Here is a 23,471-nt window from a genome sequence, read left to right as displayed (position 1 = left end):
TACTTGTACTACACCCTCTCGATTCAATAATTAAGTGTTATGTGTAAGATTTTCCTCTCCCTCGTGATCACCGTAAACCCTAAATCCCAAACCCCGTCCAGTTGCTCTTAGGATTGGCCCAGATTTGGACCTCTACCCGACCCACCCACAATAATTGTTTTTTTTCAAAAAATCAGGAAGTAAGATTTGTCTTGGTTTAGACAAATCGACCGAAAAAAAGAAAGAAAATAAATGGAAATGGAAAATAAAAGGTAGCGTTCCAGAGAAGCTAAAAAAAGTCACCGTCGCTTTCCCTGCGATTAGGGTTCTTTTCCGTTCTCTCCCTCCATCCACCTCTCGCTTTCAATTCCCCTCCCACTTCCAGGTAAATCCCTAATCTCCATCGATTCCAAGCTCGCATCTTTCGGTAGTTTAATCTCGTTTCTGTAGAGACAAACGAAACGAACCGCAACGTTTCGTCCACCAAGCATTGAGTTCAAGGAACAGTTTCGTTTCTCTGTAGATCAAACTGGTTATATGTTCTTGATTGGTTTCTGTTAATTTATTCATTTATTTTTATCTTCCAAGTTCATGAACTCGTACACGTATTATGAGTGGATTAAGGTACAATAATTGGTATGATTATTTAATTTGTGATTTGTCTTTTATTGGATTGGACAGGGTTTTGTATGATTGAGGGGTTTGAGCAGTGGGAGAAAAATTTGTGTAGAATTGGGATAAATTTTGTGTGATTGATAGATTGGGTTGGTTGCTATGTCGTGGTTTCGAGCTGGGTCTAGTGTGGCAAAGCTTGCCATTAGGAGAAGTTTGTCGAATAGTGGATCCTATGCGGCTAGAAGGCGGGTCCTTCCGTCCCAAATCCGAGATTTTCACACCACAATATCTAAATCGAGGGCTGCCCCGGTTCCACGCCCTGTACCCCTCTCTAGGCTAACTGATAGTTTCTTGGATGGAACCAGTAGTGTTTATCTGGAGGGGCTTCAGAGGGCTTGGGAAGCTGATCCCAATAGCGTCGATGAGTCGTGGGACAATTTCTTTAGGAATTTTGTGGGGCAGGCCTCTACCTCTCCTGGAATTTCGGGGCAGACCATTCAAGAGAGTATGCGCTTGTTGTTGCTTGTGAGGGCATACCAGGTTAATGGCCACATGAAGGCTAAATTGGACCCTTTGGGTTTGGAGGAGAGAGATATCCCAGATGATTTGGACCCTGCTCTATATGGGTTCACTGAGGCTGATCTCGACAGGGAGTTCTTTTTGGGGGTCTGGAGGATGGCTGGGTTTTTGTCTGAGAACCGTCCTGTGCAGACCCTTAGGTCCATTTTGACCCGGCTTGAGCAGGCTTACTGTGGGACCATTGGGTATGAGTATATGCACATTGCAGATCGTGAGAGATGTAACTGGTTGAGAGACAAGATTGAGACTCCTACGCCCATGCAATACAATAGGCAGCGCCGTGAGGTTATTCTTGATAGGCTTATTTGGAGTACACAGTTTGAGAACTTCTTGGCTACTAAGTGGACAACAGCAAAGAGGTTCGGACTTGAAGGTGGAGAAACTCTTATTCCGGGCATGAAGGAGATGTTTGATAGGGCTGCTGATCTTGGGGTTGAGAGCATAGTAATTGGAATGCCTCACAGAGGGAGACTGAATGTATTGGGTAATGTGGTGCGGAAGCCTTTGCGTCAGATATTTAGTGAATTTAGTGGTGGTACAAAGCCTGTGGATGAAGTTGGGCTTTACACTGGGACTGGTGATGTCAAGTATCACTTGGGAACCTCTTATGATCGACCCACAAGAGGTGGGAAGAGAATTCATTTATCTTTGGTTGCAAATCCAAGTCACTTGGAAGCTGTGGACCCTGTCGTTGTCGGAAAAACTAGAGCAAAGCAGTATTATTCAAATGATGCGGACAGGACCAAGAATATGGGCATTTTGATTCATGGAGACGGTAGCTTTGCTGGACAAGGTGTGGTCTATGAGACTCTGCATTTGAGTGCTCTTCCTAACTACACCACTGGTGGGACTATACACATTGTGGTGAACAACCAAGTTGCCTTCACAACTGACCCAATGTCGGGAAGATCTTCTCAGTATTGTACTGATGTTGCCAAAGCTTTGAATGTCCCTATTTTCCATGTAAATGGTGATGACATGGAGGCAGTCGTTCATGTCTGTGAGCTTGCCGCTGAATGGCGCCAGACTTTCCATTCTGATGTTGTGGTGGATTTAGTGTGCTATCGTCGATTTGGGCATAATGAGATTGACGAGCCATCTTTCACACAGCCCAATATGTACAAGGTTAGACCTTGTTTCCAGTTAATTAATATTTTTATTTTGTTCATTTATTGAAGAAATTTGTATGTTATGCTCATGATAAGTCTCAAAGTTCTTTCTTTATTGTGTCTTGCATTGTTATAAAGTGCAGCTATTGAGATGTGCAAAGCACTCCTGATTTTTCTACCTAATTCTGGGTACACAGGTTATTCGGAATCATCCCTCAGCTCTAACAATCTACCAGAACAAACTTCTAGAGTCTGGACAAGTGACCAAAGAAGACATTGAAGGGATACAAAACAAGGTTAATTCAATTCTCAATGAAGAGTTCTTGTCTAGCAAGGATTATGTTCCTCAAAGAAGGGACTGGCTTTCATCTCATTGGTCTGGATTTAAGTCACCTGAGCAGATTTCTCGTATCCGGAACACTGGGTATAACACTGTCTTATATCAGTTTCATCTGTTCTTTGCAATATCTGATTGTATTTTTTAATGAATTCTTTATGCTCCTGTGCAGGGTAAAACCAGAGATTTTGAAGAGTGTTGGCAAAGCTGTCACTGCCCTTCCAGAAACTTTTAAACCTCACAGAGCAGTAAAGAAGGTGTATGAACAACGTGGACAAATGATTGAGACTGGTGAAGGGATTGATTGGGCAGTTGCTGAAGCACTTGCCTTTGCCACACTACTAGTAGAAGGTAACCATGTTCGACTGAGTGGTCAGGATGTTGAAAGAGGTACCTTTAGTCATCGGCATTCTGTTCTTCACGACCAGGAAACTGGGGAAAAGTATTGTCCTCTTGACCATATTACGGCTGGCCAAGATGAGGAAATGTTTACAGTTAGCAACAGGTAATGCTTGATTAGGTTTGGTACAGAGTTTTGTTAAAATCTCCATAAATGCATAGAAGGTTTTGACCATTTTTTTTTTGTTTTCTGTTAGGTTTAGTCCAGTGTTTTTTTGTGCTGTAACGTAGTGACCCAGAATTTTAGGATTCAGCTGCATTCCCTTTTAGTATATAATCTAAAGAAGAAATGGTGGCATTTGGCCATAATTTTGTTGTATTTCGATGTCTACATTTGTGACAGACCCTCTTTAGGGGCTATTTGTGTTCCCAGCAATCTATTTGATATACATGCTTTATTCATTAAGCCATGGTTTACTTCTCTTGTTCATGAGCATTTCTCACATCTCTATGGTTTATTTTTCTTGCTCATATTATGCTAATGAGAGATTAATGTTGACAAATAGTTTTACCTTTTTGTTCCTGCTAGAATATATACTTGCTGTACTCCATCTTAAAGATTTTAAGATTGCTGGACTACCATGACTTGTGATACCCTGAATAATGTAGACAAATAGTTTTACCCTTTTGTCATACCATGACTTGTGATACACTGAATAATACGTTTTTAATTTGTCATCTAATTGTCTTTGTGTGTACAGCTCACTCTCAGAGTTTGGTGTTCTTGGATTTGAATTGGGTTACTCGATGGAGAGTCCAAATGCATTAGTGATTTGGGAAGCTCAATTTGGTGATTTTGCCAATGGAGCTCATGTTATCTTTGATCAGTTTTTGAGTAGTGGGGAGTCCAAGTGGCTTCGTCAAACTGGGCTTGTTGTGCTGCTTCCTCATGGTTATGATGGCCAGGGCCCTGAACATTCTAGTGCCCGCCTAGAGCGATTTCTTCAGGTATTCCTTTGTCAAATATGGTTCACTCCTTCCCCCTTATTTCTCTTTTCCTTTAGACAATAGTAGTGTCAGGCATGCATCCTGATCTAATACGTGTTCACGAATGTTTGTGCAGATGAGTGATGACAATCCTTTTGTCATACCTGAGATGGATCCCACACTTCGAAAGCAAATTCAGGAATGCAATTGGCAGGTTGTGAATGTGACAACTCCTGCCAACTACTTCCATGTTCTGCGTCGTCAGGTGAGTGGAAATATTTTGTTTCAGTATTTTCCAGCATTGTGACTAGTTTCTGCCTGTTCTAATGTTTTGATGAAAAGAAAATATATTATCCAGTATTGTGAAAGTTTCTGGATGTTCTAACCTTGTCTCATTTCTCAGATACACAGGGAATTCCGCAAGCCTCTTATTGTTATGGCTCCTAAAAACCTTCTACGGCACAAGGACTGCAAATCAAATTTATCTGAGTTTGATGATGTGCAAGGCCACCCAGGTTTTGACAAGCAGGGGACTAGATTTAAGCGACTCATCAAGGACCAGAATCACCACTCTGATCTTGAGGAGGGTATTAGACGGCTGGTTCTGTGCTCTGGCAAGGTATATTATTCCTAATTTTCCTCTGTTTATAAACATTTAAACACACAGATGCATACGTGTACATGTTGTTTGACTTCTAATTGCATTATAGTTTTACCATTATATAAATCAATTCGGCAGACCTTGGAGTATGAAATGCAAAACCTGACAGAAGTATATCATATGTTGACTTGTAGATAATTATGATTTGTAATTTTGTATCATTAACCTGGTCCAAGGGACACATTTTAATTCATCTTCTATCCTGTATTCCCTTGCAGGTTTATTATGAGCTTGATGAACAGCGAAGAAAGGTTGAAGCAAAGGATGTTGCAATTTGTAGAGTGGAACAGCTTTGCCCCTTCCCGTATGACCTTATCCAGCGAGAGCTGAAGCGATATCCAAGTATGTAGTCTGTAAATAAGGATTAATGGAATGTCGAAACATTCTGGTGATATATATAATGTTTACGAGGCTCAGGGTGAATAGTATTGTTTTCTTTTCTGGGAGCTCAATTTAGCTGACATCATGAGGTTGACACATTCTTTATTTGGTTCCTGCAGATGCTGAGATAGTTTGGGTCCAGGAAGAGCCAATGAACATGGGTGCCTACAGCTATATTGCACCCCGCCTTAGCACTGCCATGAAGTCCCTGGGTAGAGGAACTATCGACGACATCAAATATATTGGCCGTGCTCCATCAGCTGCATCAGCCACTGGTTTCTATTCAGTTCATTTGAAGGAACAAAGTGAGATTGTACAGAAAGCGGTACAGAAGGAGCCAATTGAATCTCACAGCTGAAGCAGCGCCTCTCAGACATTAAGATTTTTTGCTTCTTTGTTTAATGCTCGTGTTTTTGAGAACAAGGTCAATCTGCTTTATCATCAACGACACAAGGTTGGTTAGACTTTGGCCATTCCGGATGATTATCTTTCGGATATTCATTGTTATTTCCCGTTATGTATTTGGTTAAGCATGATTATACTACTTGGAAGGTTTTTGTCTCGTCCTTTCCACTCCTTGAATTTCGTTAAACTGATATCTCCGGCGGCATGTATCTCAACACCACAACAAGAATTTGATTGCAAATGACTCTTGAGTATATTGCTCAAAATTAAGCATGGTTAAGGAAAAAAAATAACTAAGGGGAAGGTTAACGAGAGAATTTATAGGGCATATTTGTATTCAATTCGTTAAACTTTTAGTCTTCATTGTTTGTCGCACATTTTGTATAGCCTACTTTGTAATTTTTTCAACTATCTGAACTGTATAAATTTTAATTCATCAGTCATGTCTACCAAAAATATATGACGAAAGTTGTAAGTTGTGTTCGGGGTTGGGGTTTGGGGAGTTATTGTCTATCGTTGGCTGTCAAAGAGGTGGTAGTTTATCCTGTGGCGGATGTCAACGGTTCGAGTCCGCTTATCTCCAACTTGCGAATTTAGCGATACAAAGCTATATGATAGCACCAAATTTCTCCGATTCGGCAAAAATCAAAAGTATAGCCTAAAAACAAAATGTCTATCAAACTAACCTAAGTTATATTGTTTCGTCTCCTTTTTCTCCATTTCTGTTATTACGTGACAGTTCTCTCTTAATCTCTCTTGTCATGTATTTGCCATGTGATGAAAGAGATAGGAAGCGACACAACAAAAGATCGTACGTGAAAGCTTTCATGAGTAAGGTATTTCTCCTGCAGTGCAGGCAACTACTAGTGGAGTAGGCAACAGCATGAGCCTTTCTTATCAACCTCCACTTTTCTACACTTGATTTCCTCTTCCTGTAATGCTTTTCGCAATTATTCTGTTGTTAATGCCGGCTGTCCCTTCTGCTACATCTACACTTATGTCACCTTGTAGTTTTAAAACTTGCATCATTGCAAAAGCGCCTAAAAATTTGCATTTGCAGGTGTCTCCGCGGTCCATTTCAAAGCTGCCTCTGATTTGCAATGCAAGCAAATATCACCTTTTCTGGACACGCGTTGTGGTCGCTACCCATCCATAAATTTCCTGACAGTAAAGGTGCTGAGTGCTGTTTATCATATACTAGTTTGATTGAAGTTTGCATGCGACTGTGATTCCTACTAAAGTACAACAATTTTTTTATACTTATTGTACCAACATTCAAGATTTACAAAAATGGTAGCCGAATGAAGGAAATGGTTCACCCCAGTCACGATATGTTGGAACACTCGGTCAGGCATTATGGCTTTTAGAACTCAATTTTTTGTTCAGGTGGAGAAGAGAGAGTTGCAGTTGTTGTATGGATGGTATTGTCAATCCAACAAGGAGGCGAATTTCGGTGGGCAAAGTTTATTTGACATATCCTGAGGAATCACTCCCCGTCTGGTCTCTAAGAACATATGGGATTGGCATCATCCGTGTTTAGTTTTCAGTGAGATTGCTAGGATCATGGCCTGGTAAGCAAGCAACCAGTTATGTAGGTGCCAATAGTGTAATATCCGTGTTCAGCTTTTAGAAATAGTGTGATATCTGTGTTTAGTTTTAGAAATAATCAGTTTCAGGAATAGTTAGTGTTCATTTCATAAAATAGTTTAGTACTTGTGTTTAGTTTCAGAAATAATTAATGTTCAATTTTTATAAATAGTGTTCAGTTTCAAAAATATGGTTGGTGCGCGTTAATTTTTCTATTACTTTTTATTTTATTTTATTTTTTATTATATTGAACTTTTGTTGTTTTTATTAAAATTTAAATCATTTACTAAAGTTTAAAATCATTTTCATTAAATAAAGTTATAAAATAATTTTTAGTTAAAATAAACTTAGTCTAAATCTTTTTTTATTAAAGCTCCAAAAGGCTGATGCTGCATGACGTGGGTTTTTAAAGTGAAAAGCACTTTTATATAATAGCCCAACTTAAACTAAGGGCTTTTATATAAGAGAGCTTTAACGAAAAGCTCCCGGTACTGTTCACTTTAACGAAAAACCACATTTGTACACTAAAAAGTCAATCCTGGTACTATTCACTTTACTCTTTATTTTGTCCTTATCATTAAAACTCAAAGTTTTCAAGTCCTTTTCATTAGTTTTCCTTTTATATAATAGTCCAACTTAAACTAAGGCTAAGGAAACATATAGTTCATTTGGATGTGCTTTTAAAATGACTGAAAACGTTTTTGGTGAAAATATTTTTAGAACAAAGCTTTAGTAAATATGCAAGTAAATTCTAGAAATGTACTTAAAGTACTTTCTGGAAGATCCCGACCAATTGCAGGATCCAAATCCTATATGATGGATCTGGTGGTTTCTAAAATTATTAGTTAAAATGTAGGGTTTGTTTAAACTTTTGATCATCAAATTGCACACGGAAAAAAAATGTGGAAGTCTGAGATGGATAGCATTTTTAGCTAAATAATGAAGCCTAGAAAGTAAAATATTATTAGTCCAATTACTTTAATCCAGAGCCACTAATTTCTTGCACTAATGAGCTCCCAAAAGCCTAGAAAGTAAAATATTATTACTCCAGTTACTTGATCCAGAGCCACTAATTTCTTGCTTGCACTAATGAGCTCCATAATTGGCTTTTGGCCATGTTTCAATTATTTTCTTGCACTCAAATCAAAAGACCCCTAAATCATATTTAACTAAACTATTATATATAAACTTTGTACCATTGTGCCGTAAAATTGTAGCTGAAGCTTAATTAAGACGCTTTTTTTTTTTGAAGTAAAAAAAGCATATGCTAATTAATTAAAAATAAGGAAAATTAATGAAGAGTCCTAAAAAAACTTTTAGTTTTAATGAAAAATGACAAATAAAAGTGTAAGTGAATAGTAGCAGGAAAGGTAAAATGTCATTTTTTGTTAAAAGTAAACAATATCGAGAGTGTTTCGTTAAAACTTTCTTAAAATAAGCTTCTAAGCTGATGAATAATTAAGGAGAATCAGAACATGTCACTAAAAGCCGCAATTGTCATTTGAGAATTCGGTAGTCTGGCAGTGATGAGATTCACCCCTGTTTTCCATCTCTCTGCAGTTTTGATTTACACATTGTGCTCGATTTTGGAGAAGAATTATTCTCCAATTACATATGCCTGCACAAGACCTCTCACAACTTCTATATTTTCCACTATATTTACAAGTTTGTGGATTCAAAGTTTATAACCAGTCATCAAAAGATAGAGAAAAAAAAAATGAGATTAACATGATCGAATAAATTATCCACAAAAAAATATATCTAAAGGGCTACTAAAATCAAAATAACAAAGTGAGAATTTGCTACCATATGCATATTTTACTGTGCTAACATTATAATTTAATCTTATTATTAATTTTGACCTAACTAATTGTAATTTGATTCTCTTATCTTACCCCATGGGGTAAGGTCCCATCATTCAAGTCACTTCAGCAAATGTGGGTGCTACTAATCAAGAAAGATCAAGCTGATAAAAAAAGAAGAAGAGGATCCTCTTCAGATCTAATTTGTGGAGATCTTAGGGATCCTCACATCCTAGCCGCTCATGGTACATTGTACGGTCAGTTTTTTCAGATACTATTTGTGTTTAATTTAAAGTCAAATGATTTTTTACCATACGATACATGATGAATGGTTAAGATGTGATAATTCTTAGAACCCCACAAAGTGGATATGGATGGGATCCAATTCCATAAAAAAAAAAAAAAAAAAAAGAAGATTAAGAATATAACTTGATTTTTACAACAACGTGGGGCATAATATATTTTTACAACGTGAGAGCGTTCTTATAATAAAACTATGCTACTTATGTGACAACCCGTCCTTAATTTTATTATTTTATAAATTTTAAAATGTGAATTTACTAGAATACCCTAGAGGCAAGGGTATTGATTTTCGTTGATCACTAGTTCATGACGCGTATGAATTATTATTGTTATTATTGTAATGGTTGTGGTTAAAAAAAAAAAAAAGGAAGAAAAGAAAAGGGGGTTTACGGGGAAGAAGGAAAAGAGGGAGAACCGGAGAGAGAGAGGGAAAGAAGATGGGCACTACCCAATCGGAAAGGAGAGAGGGAGGTGAGGAACGAATCAGGGAGAGATCATGAAAGGAAAGGAGAAATGTGAGTGACACCCAACCATGACCTCCTTCCCTTTGACCCGTTTTCGACCCGCAACCCCCGACCCGTTTCCACCATAATTTCCGATGATTTTCCATCGGATTTTTTCACGAAATGGACCCAGCCACCACTCCCAAACACCATCTAGCCCTTCCCTTTTCCTATTACACCTCAAAAATCAAGTGTTTTGGCTTTAAAATTTGGAGAACCCGCACGGTGGAGTGCGGCGGATTTGGGTTTAGTTTACCTAAATCTGAAACTAATCACACCCATTTCTACCACCATTAGACTTCCCTTGAGGTATGGAACAAAGCCCGATCAGTTGTAGGGGCGGCGGATCATTGAGGAGGAAGAATCGAAACACACCCACACTTAGGGTTCCGATGGATTTTAGCTAAATTGGGGCATTTATAGGCCAAATTGGACTTGGTCACATGTATAAATTTGCTCTACTCACTAAGATCTTCATGTCTGTGAAATTTGGTAATTTTTTGTAATAGTTGGATTTTCCGACGAGTTGGGGCGGCCGACCACCACCCACGGCGGCGTGTGGCCAGTGGACCGCCAATGATATTTTAAGGTTATGTTAAATATATTTGTTGATGCACAAAATCAGCGAGGACTTTGGTACAACAGAAAGTGTCAGGTTTGTGACCTTCGCTTGGTTGCTTCGATCACTTGTGAAGATAAGTACATAAATGAATAGGGACAGGGAAGCAAACACAAGATGTACGTGGTTCACCCAGATTGGCTACGTCCACGGAGTAGAGGAGTTCTTATTAATTGTGAAGGGTTTACACAAATACATAGGTTCAAGCTCTCATTTTGTGAGTTCTAGTGAATAGTTTAGTACAAAATGACATTAGAGATTATTGTGGGAGAATGATCCCTATTTATAGAAGAGAGTTTCTAGTTTTGTTCTAACATTGACACGTGTTGTGTTGTGATTGGCTTCTGATGTTGACACGTGTCGAGCTGTGATTGGCTTCTGATGTCGACACGTGTCGCATTGTGATTGGCCTCCTGGTTGAAGGGAAGCTCTTCTGGGTCCTTGACGGTATAACGTTGACCCGTGCTCAGTAGTTTCGGGATTGGTCAAGTATGGTACAAACAATATTGAATTCAGTTTTGATATTTGAATGACGTAGTTTGATCGTTGGAACCTAAATTCTCTACGATACGTTATTAGGTATTTATGTGAATCGACAATCCGACCATTGGATCGTCACCAAACTTTGTTACATTGTAGTACGTAATATTTGACGAATGTAGGAACTTACAGATTGGAATCCGACGTACAGATCTTTCTGAATTGGATTTGTAAGTTCATAAAATAAAACGTTAACCGCTAATCAGTTTTGGAAATTGGTGGAGATCCAACCGTTGGATCGTAATGAAACTTAAGTATGTTGTTCTAGAAGCATATTGTGTATCATGAGAAGTTACGGATTGGAAACCTGAGATGCGGATATTCCAGATCAAGTTTTGCAGGGTTGTGGACCCGACCGTCGATGACTTTTGGTCAATGGGTCTCAAATTATTCTAGAAGGTCCTTGAGAATATGTTTTATGTAAATTATTTAATCTATCAGTAAGAACTTTGAGACGTGATTTGATAATTGGTCACAAGCGACAATAGTTCGTGATGTCTCGATATTCGTGCAAGGGAATCGTAGTGCGAACCTAAAGTGAGTAGGTCTTTTCCCTTTTATCGTGTATATATATATATATATATATATAAGATTGACATCTCCGCAAACATTTATCAATTGAATATTCATATAATTTATGTGAATGCTTTAGAGGACTACTGCGAACTACGAATGACTTGATCCCTGTTTAGGGTACGTAGGCAGTCTAACGAGACGTTAGATGCAGCCATATAATAAATGAGATTAAATAATCGAGGCAAAGCCTTGTTTGGGGAATTGAACAATGTGAAGGATATTAGTGGAAAATGTGAGATCTAACCTTATGAGTTGGTGGTTAAATGTTGGCCATAAATCAATACGTGAGGAATCAAGGAATTGAAGTAAGGAAACGTAAGTAATGCTGGTTAACTAAATTAGGGTCTAGTTGGGCTTATCACTGATTATTATTCCCGAAAGTAAATAATTCGGGAGTAGAGCGTTATAGATTGTGCATTTTATGCCATATTATATATATTTATATATAATTGAAAATACTATGGTATGAGTGAGTTTTAGATTGCATCATGGCATATCCATATGTATATTATCAGCACATAATTACTGTGAATGCTGTGAAGTGCGAAGAGGAACGCAGGACGCACAGGTAAGTTCAAGTGAGTTTATGGTATTAGTTGAAATGATAGAGTTATGGCATGGCTACATTTATGTTTTAGGCAACTTCGACATTGTCGTACAGGCTGCAATAATAGGCAACTCCGACCTTGTCGTGCATGTTGCCCATGAGTCGTACATGTTATGTTAGATGCAGTTAGAGTTCATGAACCTGCACCCCGTTGTTAGTGCTTCCACTCGTGGTTAGGGCACAGTCCTTCACGTGATGTTCACCTCCCGCACCTTACGCTCGCCTTGGATCCAAGGTAGGTGCACAGTCGTGTTGTACATACCACTTAAGGTGGTTCCGACTCGTAGGTGACCCTCGATTATTCGCACAGTCTTCACGTAATCGTAGCACTTGAGCGTACTTATTTACACTCAGTCCTGTCGTACAGACCACTAGAGGTAGTTCCGACTCGTGTGCAGGAGTATATGATAAGCTAGTGATTTAGCCGTACAGTTCATGTGAGGTGACTCCGGCTAGTATATGATGAGCTATTGATTCAGCCGTACAGGTCGCGTGAGGTGACTCCGGCTAGTATATGATGAGCTATTGATTCAGCCGTACAGGTCACGTGAGGTGACTCCAGCTAGTATGTTTATATATTAATATTTTTAATCCCACAAATTATGATTTTTTTTAATTTAAAATCTCATTTATATAAACAACTAAAATTTCTAATTTTTAAATTAAAAAAATATAGTAACATACATAGAAATAAATTATCACATTGATTTCAAGGAACTCAATAAAAAATTAAAAACCAGCAAGGTTTCAATCAAAGAATATTCATAGTTAAGGATCGCATTCAAAGTCTTTTTTTTTTAACAAGTGGAGACAACCACCTCCAAGACCTAACCCTAGTTGGCAATTAAACTTAACTCCATTTTCAGCACCTCTTACTCTCAATACACTTTTGTGATATGACAGTGACGTCCTTTTAAGCCAACATTTGTCTTGATCACTTGAAACAGTGATCTATTTACTGCTTGCTTAATCAGATATGAATCATATGATAATGCAGGATAATACTCGATATGTGGAAAAGAGGCACTACTGGTTTTGATGCTTAATTTGGTGAAATTGGTTCTCTTCACAAATGTTACTCTTTCAGATCACCTTAGTGGACTCCATAGAATATTCAAGATTGAGACGCACATAATTTACTATGCCTATAAGTAACTGCAGCTTCTCCATTTTCCCTCATCACTGATCATCCCTCCATTTTTTCTCATCACTGATCATCGATCACTTGCTAACTTTTCACGTCAGACGCTTATTAGTTTTAGAACAAGATCAACATGTCTAAGCGCTCCAATATGGCTCAGATGCTCAATCGGGCGGTGCCGTTCATGGCTGTCACCTTCATGCAAATTGGGTTCGCAGGGATGTCCTTAATTTCAAAGTTTGCTCTAAACCATGGGATGAGCCCGCATGTCTTGGTAGTCTATCGGCATGCTGTGGCCACTGTTTTTATAGCTCCTTTTGCCATTATCTTTGATAGGTGCATCTCTCTGTCACCCTCCTGTATGTCGTAATGTTTTTTTTTGCATCTGGCGTAGTGTTGAGAGATGAAGAAAATTAACCCAATGAACTTGATTCTATTGCAGGAATGTAAGGCCAAAGATGACCTTATCTATTTTCACCAAGATTGTGTTGCTTGGCCTATTAGAGTTAAGTACCGTGACAACTAATTAAGTCACACATTTTTCAGCTTACTATAACTTTGAAAAAAAGTTTTAGTTAAGTAGTACTGTTTTTCTTATGAACATATGGGAGAACCGAACTAATCAAGTGATCTCTACTCTTAATTATTATTAGGCCTGTAATTGACCAGAACCTGTTCTATACCGGGATGAAGCTTACAACAGCAACTTTTACATCTGCCATGTGCAATGTTCTTCCTGCTTTTGCTTTCATAATGGCTTGGATTTTCAGGTATATATATATATATCATGAAAATGTGCTAGTTAATTTTTTTGCATGGTTCTTAATTTTTTTGCATGGTTCATGAAAATGTGGATTTAAATTATTTACTTTGACTAGGTTTGAGAAGATTAATTTGAGAAGCCTGCATAGCCTGGCAATGATATTGGGGACCATAGTGACTGTGGGAGGAGCCATGCTTATGACTCTAATTAATGGACCCATGTTGAATTTTCCGTGGACAAGAAGAAATATCCATCAAGAATCTACAGTTTCCACAGTTCATCAAGATCCCATAAAGGGAGGTATCATGCTTGCAGCTGGATGTTTCTGCTGGTCTTGTTTCATGATTCTCCAAGTAAATCCCTAATGTCTCGTGCAACTTTTTTTAATTTTTTTTAATTTTTAAATTAACGGAGAGAGAATATTCAAACTTGAAACCTCTTCCGGAATTAGAAAAAGGTATTAGTTGATGGAGAGTTGGTATCTTTACTTGGGGTAACATGCAAGTAACAACCCTGATCTACGTACCCAAGTCACGAGCTGGATTAATACATAATTATCACCCTCATTGTCATACTAATTATGGATTTCATATATAGGCGATTACTCTAAAATCATACCCTGCTGAGCTGTCCCTAACAACTTGGATATGCTTGGTGGGCACGGTTCAAGGAACTGCGGCGGCCCTAGCTTTCGAATGGAATAACCCTATAGCTTGGTCCATACACTTTGATTATAAGCTGTTAGCTGCTGTTTACAGTGTAAGAACTTCTTAACTAACCCCAATTTTTCTGGTTAAAAATCTTGTTGAATATACATACGTATACTTTACTAGTTATATATTTACAGCTGAAGAGATGTCATGATGCAGGGAATAATGTGTTCAGGGATCGCTTATTACATTCAGGGAATGGTAATGAAGGAAAGAGGACCTGTTTTTGTGACTGCTTTTAGTCCTCTAAGCATGATTATTACAGCCGTTATGAGCTCCTTCATATTAGCTGAGATCATGTACTTGGGAAGGTAAATTTACATCAACCTCTCTTATCTATTAAATGCAGGAACATGGACCTTGGATTTATTTAGCTTCTAACAAAAATACAGAAAAAGAAAATAGTATCAAGGAACACTAAAATACAATAATTAAGCAGTATATAAATCACATTTTAATGCTTATTGTCTGGTTCTTGTCCATCCAGTTCTATATTTTGACTTAAAGTTCGTAATTTTATTTGCGCATATTTGCCAAGAAAAAAAACAACGGGACAACGGCTAACAAGGGATTATTTATTTATTTTGCAGAGTAATTGGAGCAATGGTCATTGTGATTGGCCTCTATATGGTTCTATGGGGGAAAAGCAAGGATCAACTTCCATCCGAATTAGAAAAAGATGATAAAAGGGAATTGGCTACAAATGTTTAACAAAATCTACATTATTCATAGAGAAGGCACTGACTTCAGATATTTGTGGCTATTGATGTCACTAATTAGAAGTTGATATATTTATCTGGAGGAGGAAGAGCAAAATACTATAATAACTACTTGCAATTTGAATTTTCAATCTGGAACAAATTCCATGCAAAGCCAAAATTTAATTAAGTATATCGTGATGGAGAGCATTCCTGTTAAATCTTCCAGGCCAAGATCAATATCAAGGTCAAGGTCAGAATCACCCTGTCCGGCGCGGTCGGGTAGTGCCTGATTCTCTGGCAAGTCATCTTCACGGCTTCCTTGGTGTTAGATGCAAGGATTTATTATGTCCGACTTGTTGAAAATATCACTTTTAAGAACCTTAGCTGTCCTTATTGTGGCCAGTGTGTGGTTTTTATATATAAGGCCTAGTGATTTTACATTTAAGGTTGCGTAATGTTGTCGAGAATGCTTGGGTTGTGCTTTTTGTGCTTGGTCTGTTTCAGGACATCTTCCCTAAGGTTATATCGTCGGATTTTCTGTTGCTTGGTTGTTTTGGTTGTGTGTGCCCAAAACAAAACAAAAATCCATTGGTTTTGGAGGTTGTGATGCTATATGTAAAAAAATATATATATATCTTGATGGAGTGCATTGAAAAGACTCTCGACTCGCTCAAAAGCGAGTCCAGCAAGATTTTATTTTATTTTATTTTTTTTTAACAGAAACTGGGATTAACCAGGACACAACGGCCAGCAAGAACAACGAAAGCCGACGGAGGTTGACAAGGAGATAGTACAAGCATTGACAACACGTGATTACACACAGACGCAGCCACAAATGGCAGAAACGTCATCCCATAAAACAAGACAAAAGCTACACAACAGGGGGGTAAGGAAGACCATCCTTGTTCAGAATTCTCACAAAAGAAGATGAGGGTCTTTCAACCCAAGCCAAGTTACGCATCTTCGGTGTGAAGTTTGAAGCAACAAAGTCCACCGCAGCATTTACTGATCTTGGAACCCAAGACCAGGAGCAGGATTGGAAAGTCTTCCCCACCACACGAATTCGACTGAGGATTGGGAAGATTTCCCAAGCACAACTCATCAAGCAATTTTTCAAACAAGTGATGGCATTCTTCGAATCCGACTCAATCACCACTTGAGCAAGATTCAATTCTTGTGCCAAGCGGCACCCCTCCAAAATTGCCAAAGATTCGGCAACAGTCGCATCAGAAGCCAAAACCTGCGCCATTTTAACCGCTATACACTTGGAACCAAAGTCCTGCACAACTAAACCCAGCCAAGCCATAGACGAACCAATCTTCCAGCTCGCATCTACATTGATCTTTGTCATGGGATTGGGAGGGGGAGACCACAGGGTCAACCGATCCGGAATGGAAGGGCTTGGAAGGCTGCCGATTCTATCCACAAATGTAGCAACAGAAAATGCATCCCACGCATAAGTCAAAGCATGTATGGTTTGAGAAGGGGAGGGATCCCTACATTTAAACACAACATTACATCTAGTGTCTTATCCCGGCCAGGGGCGGACCACTTCCCAAGCCCGCTCCACCACTGTAGCACGATATTGTTAGCTTTGGGCCCCGACCACGCCCTCACGGTTTTGTTTCTGGGAACTCACGAGCAACTTCCCAGTGGGTCACCCATCATGGGAGTGCTCTAGCCACCCTTTCGCTTAACTTCGGAGTTCCTATGGAACCCGAAACCAATGAGCTCCCAAAAAGCCTCGTGCTAGGTAGCGATGGGAATATACATTGAATGATCACTCCCCTGGGCGATGTGGGATCTTACAATCCACTCCCCTTAAGGGGCCCGACGACCTCGTCGGCACACCACGGCCAGGGTTAGGCTCTGATACCAATTTGTCATATTCCAGCCCGAGGCGGACCACTTCCCGAGCACGCTCCACCACCGTAGCACGATATTGTCCGCTTTGGGCCCCGACCACGCCCTCACGGTTTTGTTTCTGGGAACTCACGAGCAACTTCCCAGTGGGTCACCCATCATGGGAGTGCTCTAGCCACCCTCTCGCTTAACTTCGGAGTTCCTACGGAACCCGAAGCCAGTGAGCTCCCAAAAGGCCTCGTGCTAGGTAGGGATGATAATATACATTTAAGGATCACTCTTCTGGACAATGTGGGATCTTACATCAAGCCTTCCAAATAAACCCAGAAGAGAAGGCCACCAATGATAGAAACCAGGATTTACTCTCCTTTGTACCCAAGTTCAGCTTGAAGAGGGAAGACAACCGCATATCCAACAAGATTTCCACCACTGAAATATATCAGAAGAGTAGACCAGCCATTGAAATTGGTAGTGGAAAAAGAATACATGGCAAACATCCCATAAGTGAAAATTACTTGGTATTACTTTAGGGTAATGTTAGGGAAATTAAATTTGTAAACTAAATTTTGTAAACTAAATGACGTGGAAGTTGATGATTGAATTATTACTTAAGTGTTGATAAATGTGTTTATTTCAGTTTGCAAATTTTATCTACAAATTTAATATATCTATCTCTAGCATTACCCTTACTATATATATATATCAAACCCAATATGTGCATGATTGAGTCCATGATTCTTTCATGTAAAGCTGGGACGTTAATGCCAATGAAATTGATGAATCAAAAATATCAGTTTTTATGTAGTGAAAAAGATAAACACGTAAGAGAAATGTTAAGGATATCTCTCTTAAAATGAGACTTTTCATGGACTTTCTGCTACCCTATGTTTTTGGTACAATATTTTATAATGTTAGCACAAAATTAATGTTAAACTGTGAGGTGACAGAGAGTTCATGAAGAATCTTACTTTTAAAAGAGTCTCATTAGCATTTCTCAACACATAATTGTGACAGGGTTTTGAGATGAGTAGGTCAACTTATGTTGAAATGAATTGTTAGCAATGCTGGAACCGAGAGGGCTCCTGATATGGATTGGTCTCAACTCCTTATAAATAGGCTGCAAATGGACTAAAATACAACAATAAATGTTACATTATGTTTGGATGAGTGAAATAAACTTAGAATTTGTCAGAATTTATAAAGTGACATGTACTAATTCTCTTGTTTGGATCCATAAACATAGAAATTTAGAATTTATATGTGGAAAAAAAAATTGGAATTTGGGACCTCCAATTCCCAAATTTAACTTTCATGTAAATAAGTGTCATTTTCAAATTTCTATGAGAGAGTTTAAAATAACAAATTCCGTATTGAATTTTCCTCGTTTGAACTCTTCAACAATTCAAAGCACCTATTTTAGTTACCAAAACTGTGAGGGGTTTCTTCAATCCAAGCCCCTAGGATTCGATGGATTCTACGTAAACACTTAAGCAAAAGAGAGTGATTTCCCCTAATCTGGACTTTTCATCCTCCCATTTGTTGCCGATTTGTGGTCATCTCTTCATCATCTGGTGCTTGATTCTGACATTTTGATGACTGATATGGAGGTTTATCTTTCTTCTTCCCCATACTATGGCTCCAAGAATACTGCAAAAGATAACAGTAAGAAATTATTTCCAAATTCTCACTAGGCAAATGAAGCTGAATTTTTTTTTTGTTACTGCATATACCTTCCATACATGTGCGTAGCTAAAGCAAGGGAACCCATAATTGCAACAGTTACTGTCCCTAAGGGGTTAAAAGAAGAATAGTAAACAGGTCCCTTTTCTTTGTTTACCACTCCCATGATATAATAATAACCCCACAGAGTATTGCCTGCGGCAAAGCCACTTCTGTGAGTATAAATTATAATCTATTGATAAAAAAATGTTGAATAAAAGATTTCCTACCACATAAAAAGTTAGCCAAAAGTTTGACGTAAAATTGTATAAACCAGATTGGATTAGGGTTTCCCCATTCCATGAAAAGGGCAAATAATATTGCGGCTTCAACCAGACCCCAAAAGCATGTTAAAGTTGTGAGGGAGAGCTCACAATGGTATGGTCTTAGTGTAAAAGCATACATTGATTAGAATTCACCATCAAATTTTAATTTCTTTTTACTTAGACAACCAAGAAATGTACAGAGTTGTTATTGATACTTAAAAAAAAAAATATCATCTTTGCACTCTTATATATCTACAAAAAAACATGAGAAGTGTTTTTGAGTACTGATAACAATTTTTAGAAAGAAAAAAAGAATTGTGATCTATATATGGTGTAGATTTGAGACTTCTTACTTGCAGAATGATGAAACAAGACCAGAAGAAACAAGATCTAGCAGTAACGAGTGCAATCTTAATGAGGTCATTAGGGTTTGAATCACATTGCAATTGATCATGATCATAGTTTAGACCTTTGCCCTTTATCCGTGGAAAAATTAATTTCCGGTCCTTTGACCAGAGTCAATATAATAGCTCTCCCAACTGTGACTATAGGCCCCACTACCTTTGCTTGGCTATGAAGTTTCCTAATGTTCACTTTCTCAATCCTGCAAAACCCTCATAAATTCATCTGCTTAAACTGTGCATGGTTTATGATATTTCCTGATTACCGAAAAAAAAAAACTGTGCATTTTGTATCTGTATGACCAGGGCAAAGAGTAATAAATCATACCTAAAGATCACGGCCATGAAAAATGCAATTGCGGGAAGATTATTGAACATGGCAGATGTGAAATTCGCTGTAGAATATGACATTGCCGTGTCGAAAAGGTTCATGTCAAGCACAGGGATGTAAATGAACAAAAAGCACTTCAACTAAGATCGTTTAGAGTCGCTTAGCTAAACATTCATAGATGCTTTAAAACTTGAAAAATCACATTCTTGAAGAATTACTTCTCGTGTGAGATATATATATATATATATATATATATATATATATATATATATATATATATATACAGGGAGCTTAAGGGGAGGGATCCCCATTTTTTCAAAAAAAATAGGGACACGCTCCCCACCGTTAGATTGACTTTAATGAAATTGTGTGGTTGAGATTAAAACACAGGCCATAGAATCTCAACCACAGGATTTCATTTAAGTCAAATCCAACGGTAGGGAGCGTGTCCCCATTTTTTTGAAAAAATGGGGATCCCTCCCCTTAAGCAATTCCTATATATATATATATATATGTGTTCATATGCTCACTGAAGATATTTGAGTAATTTATCGAGAGGAGTTTAACGTCTTTATCATATTTAGCGATAGGCTAATATGACATTTGATGAGTTAGCCAAACTAGGACATCTTAAAACGAATGTCTATTTCATTTTCAAATTTTCATCTCCCTAGGAATTCAATGTGAAACTAATTTATATTTAAAAAAAGAAAAAAAATTATACTTGAGCACTCACTATTGAAGGATAATACTTATGTATTCACTAGTGAGTACTAACCATTTGATTTTGTCCAATGATTTTTAACACATGTTTAATTGTTTAAAAAAATAATGGAAATGTCAATAATTTTTGTTTTTATTTTTTCAAACAAAAGATATTCACTACTACAATATTGGCTTTAGGTGGCGGATATTAAAAAAATCTTATCGGATAAATTATATCCGACACATCATTTAATTAGTGGTGGATATTAGAAAAATCATGTCGGTTATATCCGACATAAATTACTGGCGGATATCAAAAAAATCATGTCGGTTATAACCGACAGTGTCACAGCCCGTCTCGGAGATGTGTATTATTTTATTCTTGATGATGTGAAATGACGGAAATACCCATGGACGTTAAATTGTGTGATGTGGTCTAAGTGTTGTGTATGGATCACTATTCTCAAATTCTAATTGTTTTGGACCAATTAGGATTAGGTATATTGTGTATTTTGGGTTGTTGACCAATTCAAGACCCCACACACACATCCACATCACCTTCTCTCTCTCTCTCCCGTACTCTCTCTCTCGGTTCACTCTCTCTCTCTCTCCCTTCTCGTACGGACAACTCCCAAACACCAGCTACCATTTACAGATCGAGGGATTTAAAGTCACCATCGTCTTCCTGGTAACTCCACGAGTCGAATGGTACCCTTAGTTCGAGGAGAAGTTCACAGGAACTCGAGGAACTAGAAGCTCCGATCTGAGGTACAGTACCTTGACTTTGATCGTGGTTTTTTTAACGTGTTTTAATGGTTAAGAAAGGTTCTAAACAACTTTATTTAAGTTTTTGAGAAGTTTTGAGGTGTTTTGGACGTTGAAAACCCGAGAAACCATAACCCCGATCTTGAGTACTATGCATGCACTAATGAATGCATGGTTTTTAGGAGTTTTTAAGCTTATAGGAAGCTTTAGGAGGTCCTAAGGAGGCTAGGAGTGGATCGTTGGTGAAAATTGGACGTCGGAAAGCCCAGGTTCGAGGACTTGTAGAGGTCGTCGGATTTTCAAGCTTGCTCCGACATGATTTCGTGAGATTTGAGGCTTCAAATAGGTATAACATGATTCTATGAACTCTAAGCTTCATTTTGGTAGTAATTTCGTAGGAAATGGTTGAGAAACGAACGAGGTTAGTGAGTTTAAAGATTTTCCCAGTTTCCGGCGACAGTGACGGTCGTCGGAGTCTGAGGTTGAAGACGACGGAATATTCCATCAATTCTGACGGAATATTCTGACGCCGTCAGTTAAAGGTAACGGAATCTGTTAGGTTTTAACGGAATATTCCTTAACGGTGGTTAGGGAATCCGTCAGGTTTGGCCGCGCGTGGGGGTGCGTTTTGGCATGCCCTTGCCTGCGCGTGGCGGCGTGTGAGCCACTGAAAAATTATTCTAAAAATTTCACGATGTTCATGAGGTTGTGTAGGTCACTGTGGTATATTCATATACCCATTTTGAGCAATGTATGAGAAGTTATTAGCTAGTTTTGCCTATGTGCTTTAAAATAACGTTTTTATAGTTAATTCGCATATAGGTGAGACTTATCCCGAGGACGAGCGTATCCACGGGCGACTCGGGGGTTACGACCCGTCGACATATCAGTGAGTGGGCTTTTGTTTTTAGTATATATTTATATACTTGATATATTTCCCAGAAATGCATTTTTAAGGAAAGTATGCTTTGAAATAGTATGCCAAATGCTTCTATATTTTGAATATGCATTGCATGGTTGCATATATATATATATATATATATATATATCTAAATGTAGTGCTGTGGAGGCACGGGTGAGCTCAGGTAAGTTATGTTTGGTTATGTGAATCATCGATGATATGTGAAATGTGATATGTGATTACGTAATGTTGAGCTCATAAAGCTGCACCTAGGGTGATTGTGAATTAGCCAGAAATATGAAGTACATGCCTGTTTATTTACGTTACCTCCCGCACTATATGCTCATATTAGATCAAACTTAAGTGCATAGTCTTGTCGTACAAACCTTATTTATGGTTCCGACTCGTAGGTGACTAGCAATTTATTGCCCGACTATTATGAGATAATATAATTGAGCATAACTGTCTTTCACCCAACCTTGTCGTACAGACCATTTTCAGTGGTTCCGACTTATGTGCAGTATATTGTCGTATAAGTCATAGTAGTGACTCCGGCTAGATTAAGTTTGAGCTATGAATTCAGCCGTACAGACCACCACAGGGGTTCCGGCTAACATATCATATTTCTATGAATTTATTCTTACTTGAATTGTTTACTCTATTATATCTTGGCATGGCATATATACATACGAATATGATTATGGGAAGCATGAATTGAATTGATATGATTTTGGATATATATATATATATATATATATATATATATATATATATATATGCTTATATCTTGATTCTGAGAAAATTATACATGTTTTACAGCGAGGGGTTAGTTATGTTGATAAATGAAATGGTTTTGTAAAACATTTGTTTTTGCCCACTCACGTTTTCTGTTTTGCGCCCCTCTAGGTAAGTAAGCTTGATGTTGGTGACTCAGGATTGTCGGCAGTTCTGACCTATTTGAATAATAGTAGGACATTCCTGGTACTGTGTAACTAGTACGTGTCCTACTGGACTGCACCTAGACTTTATGCTCTGAATTATGAGTGTTTACTGTTGTAACTAACTCGTATCACTTTCTGTTTAATAGTGCACTCTAATAATGTGGTTTTTAATTATTCATATATTTGCTATCTTTATCGTTTCCGCACTGTGCACATGGCTACGTCACTCTCACGTGACGGCCAGCATGTCTTGACCTCGGTCGGGGTGTGTCAGACTGTATTTTTGAATCTTTTTTTTTTTAAATATTTTTGACATATTCTGGTGGTTTTTAAGT

The 23,471-nt window shown here is 38.2% G+C and overlaps 3 protein-coding genes across 4 annotated transcripts in view; 2 read left to right on the top strand and 1 right to left on the bottom strand.

The window, feature by feature from the left end:
* LOC126599301 (uncharacterized) overlaps positions 1 to 23,471 on the bottom strand; it is a 78,016-nt gene that overhangs the window by 38,837 nt on the left and 15,708 nt on the right. The gene's annotated exons all lie outside the window — the stretch shown is intronic.
* Positions 198 to 5,549, top strand: LOC126599223 (uncharacterized). The gene is made up of 9 exons (XM_050265564.1): positions 198 to 364; positions 661 to 2,298; positions 2,480 to 2,706; positions 2,792 to 3,124; positions 3,720 to 3,966; positions 4,082 to 4,210; positions 4,349 to 4,564; positions 4,825 to 4,948; positions 5,107 to 5,549. The coding sequence occupies exons 2-9, from the start codon at positions 754 to 756 to the stop codon at positions 5,343 to 5,345; spliced, it is 3,060 nt and encodes a 1,019-aa protein (XP_050121521.1). The 5' UTR covers positions 198 to 364; positions 661 to 753; the 3' UTR covers positions 5,346 to 5,549.
* LOC126599377 (WAT1-related protein At2g39510-like) lies at positions 13,199 to 15,813 on the top strand. The gene is made up of 7 exons (XM_050265748.1): positions 13,199 to 13,406; positions 13,513 to 13,575; positions 13,724 to 13,840; positions 13,949 to 14,186; positions 14,431 to 14,592; positions 14,703 to 14,854; positions 15,134 to 15,813. The coding sequence occupies exons 1-7, from the start codon at positions 13,204 to 13,206 to the stop codon at positions 15,252 to 15,254; spliced, it is 1,056 nt and encodes a 351-aa protein (XP_050121705.1). The 5' UTR covers positions 13,199 to 13,203; the 3' UTR covers positions 15,255 to 15,813.

Source organism: Malus sylvestris, chromosome 2 (assembly GCF_916048215.2).
Source record: "Malus sylvestris chromosome 2, drMalSylv7.2, whole genome shotgun sequence".
Taxonomy (NCBI): domain Eukaryota; kingdom Viridiplantae; phylum Streptophyta; class Magnoliopsida; order Rosales; family Rosaceae; genus Malus; species Malus sylvestris.
Note: the sequence above shows the minus strand (reverse complement) of the source record. Positions and strands in the feature narration are given on the sequence as shown.

Bases quoted from the DNA above. Each gene is read 5' to 3' on its own strand.
- LOC126599377 (XM_050265748.1), top strand. From the start codon at position 13,204: ATGTCTAAGCGCTCCAATATGGCTCAGATGCTCAATCGGGCGGTGCCG. The intron at 13,841-13,948 runs GTATATATATAT...TACTTTGACTAG, and splicing joins ATAATGGCTTGGATTTTCAG to GTTTGAGAAGATTAATTTGA. The intron at 14,593-14,702 runs GTAAGAACTTCT...GTCATGATGCAG, and splicing joins TGTTAGCTGCTGTTTACAGT to GGAATAATGTGTTCAGGGAT.
- LOC126599223 (XM_050265564.1), top strand. From the start codon at position 754: ATGTCGTGGTTTCGAGCTGGGTCTAGTGTGGCAAAGCTTGCCATTAGG. The intron at 3,125-3,719 runs GTAATGCTTGAT...TTGTGTGTACAG, and splicing joins ATGTTTACAGTTAGCAACAG to CTCACTCTCAGAGTTTGGTG. The intron at 4,211-4,348 runs GTGAGTGGAAAT...CTCATTTCTCAG, and splicing joins TCCATGTTCTGCGTCGTCAG to ATACACAGGGAATTCCGCAA.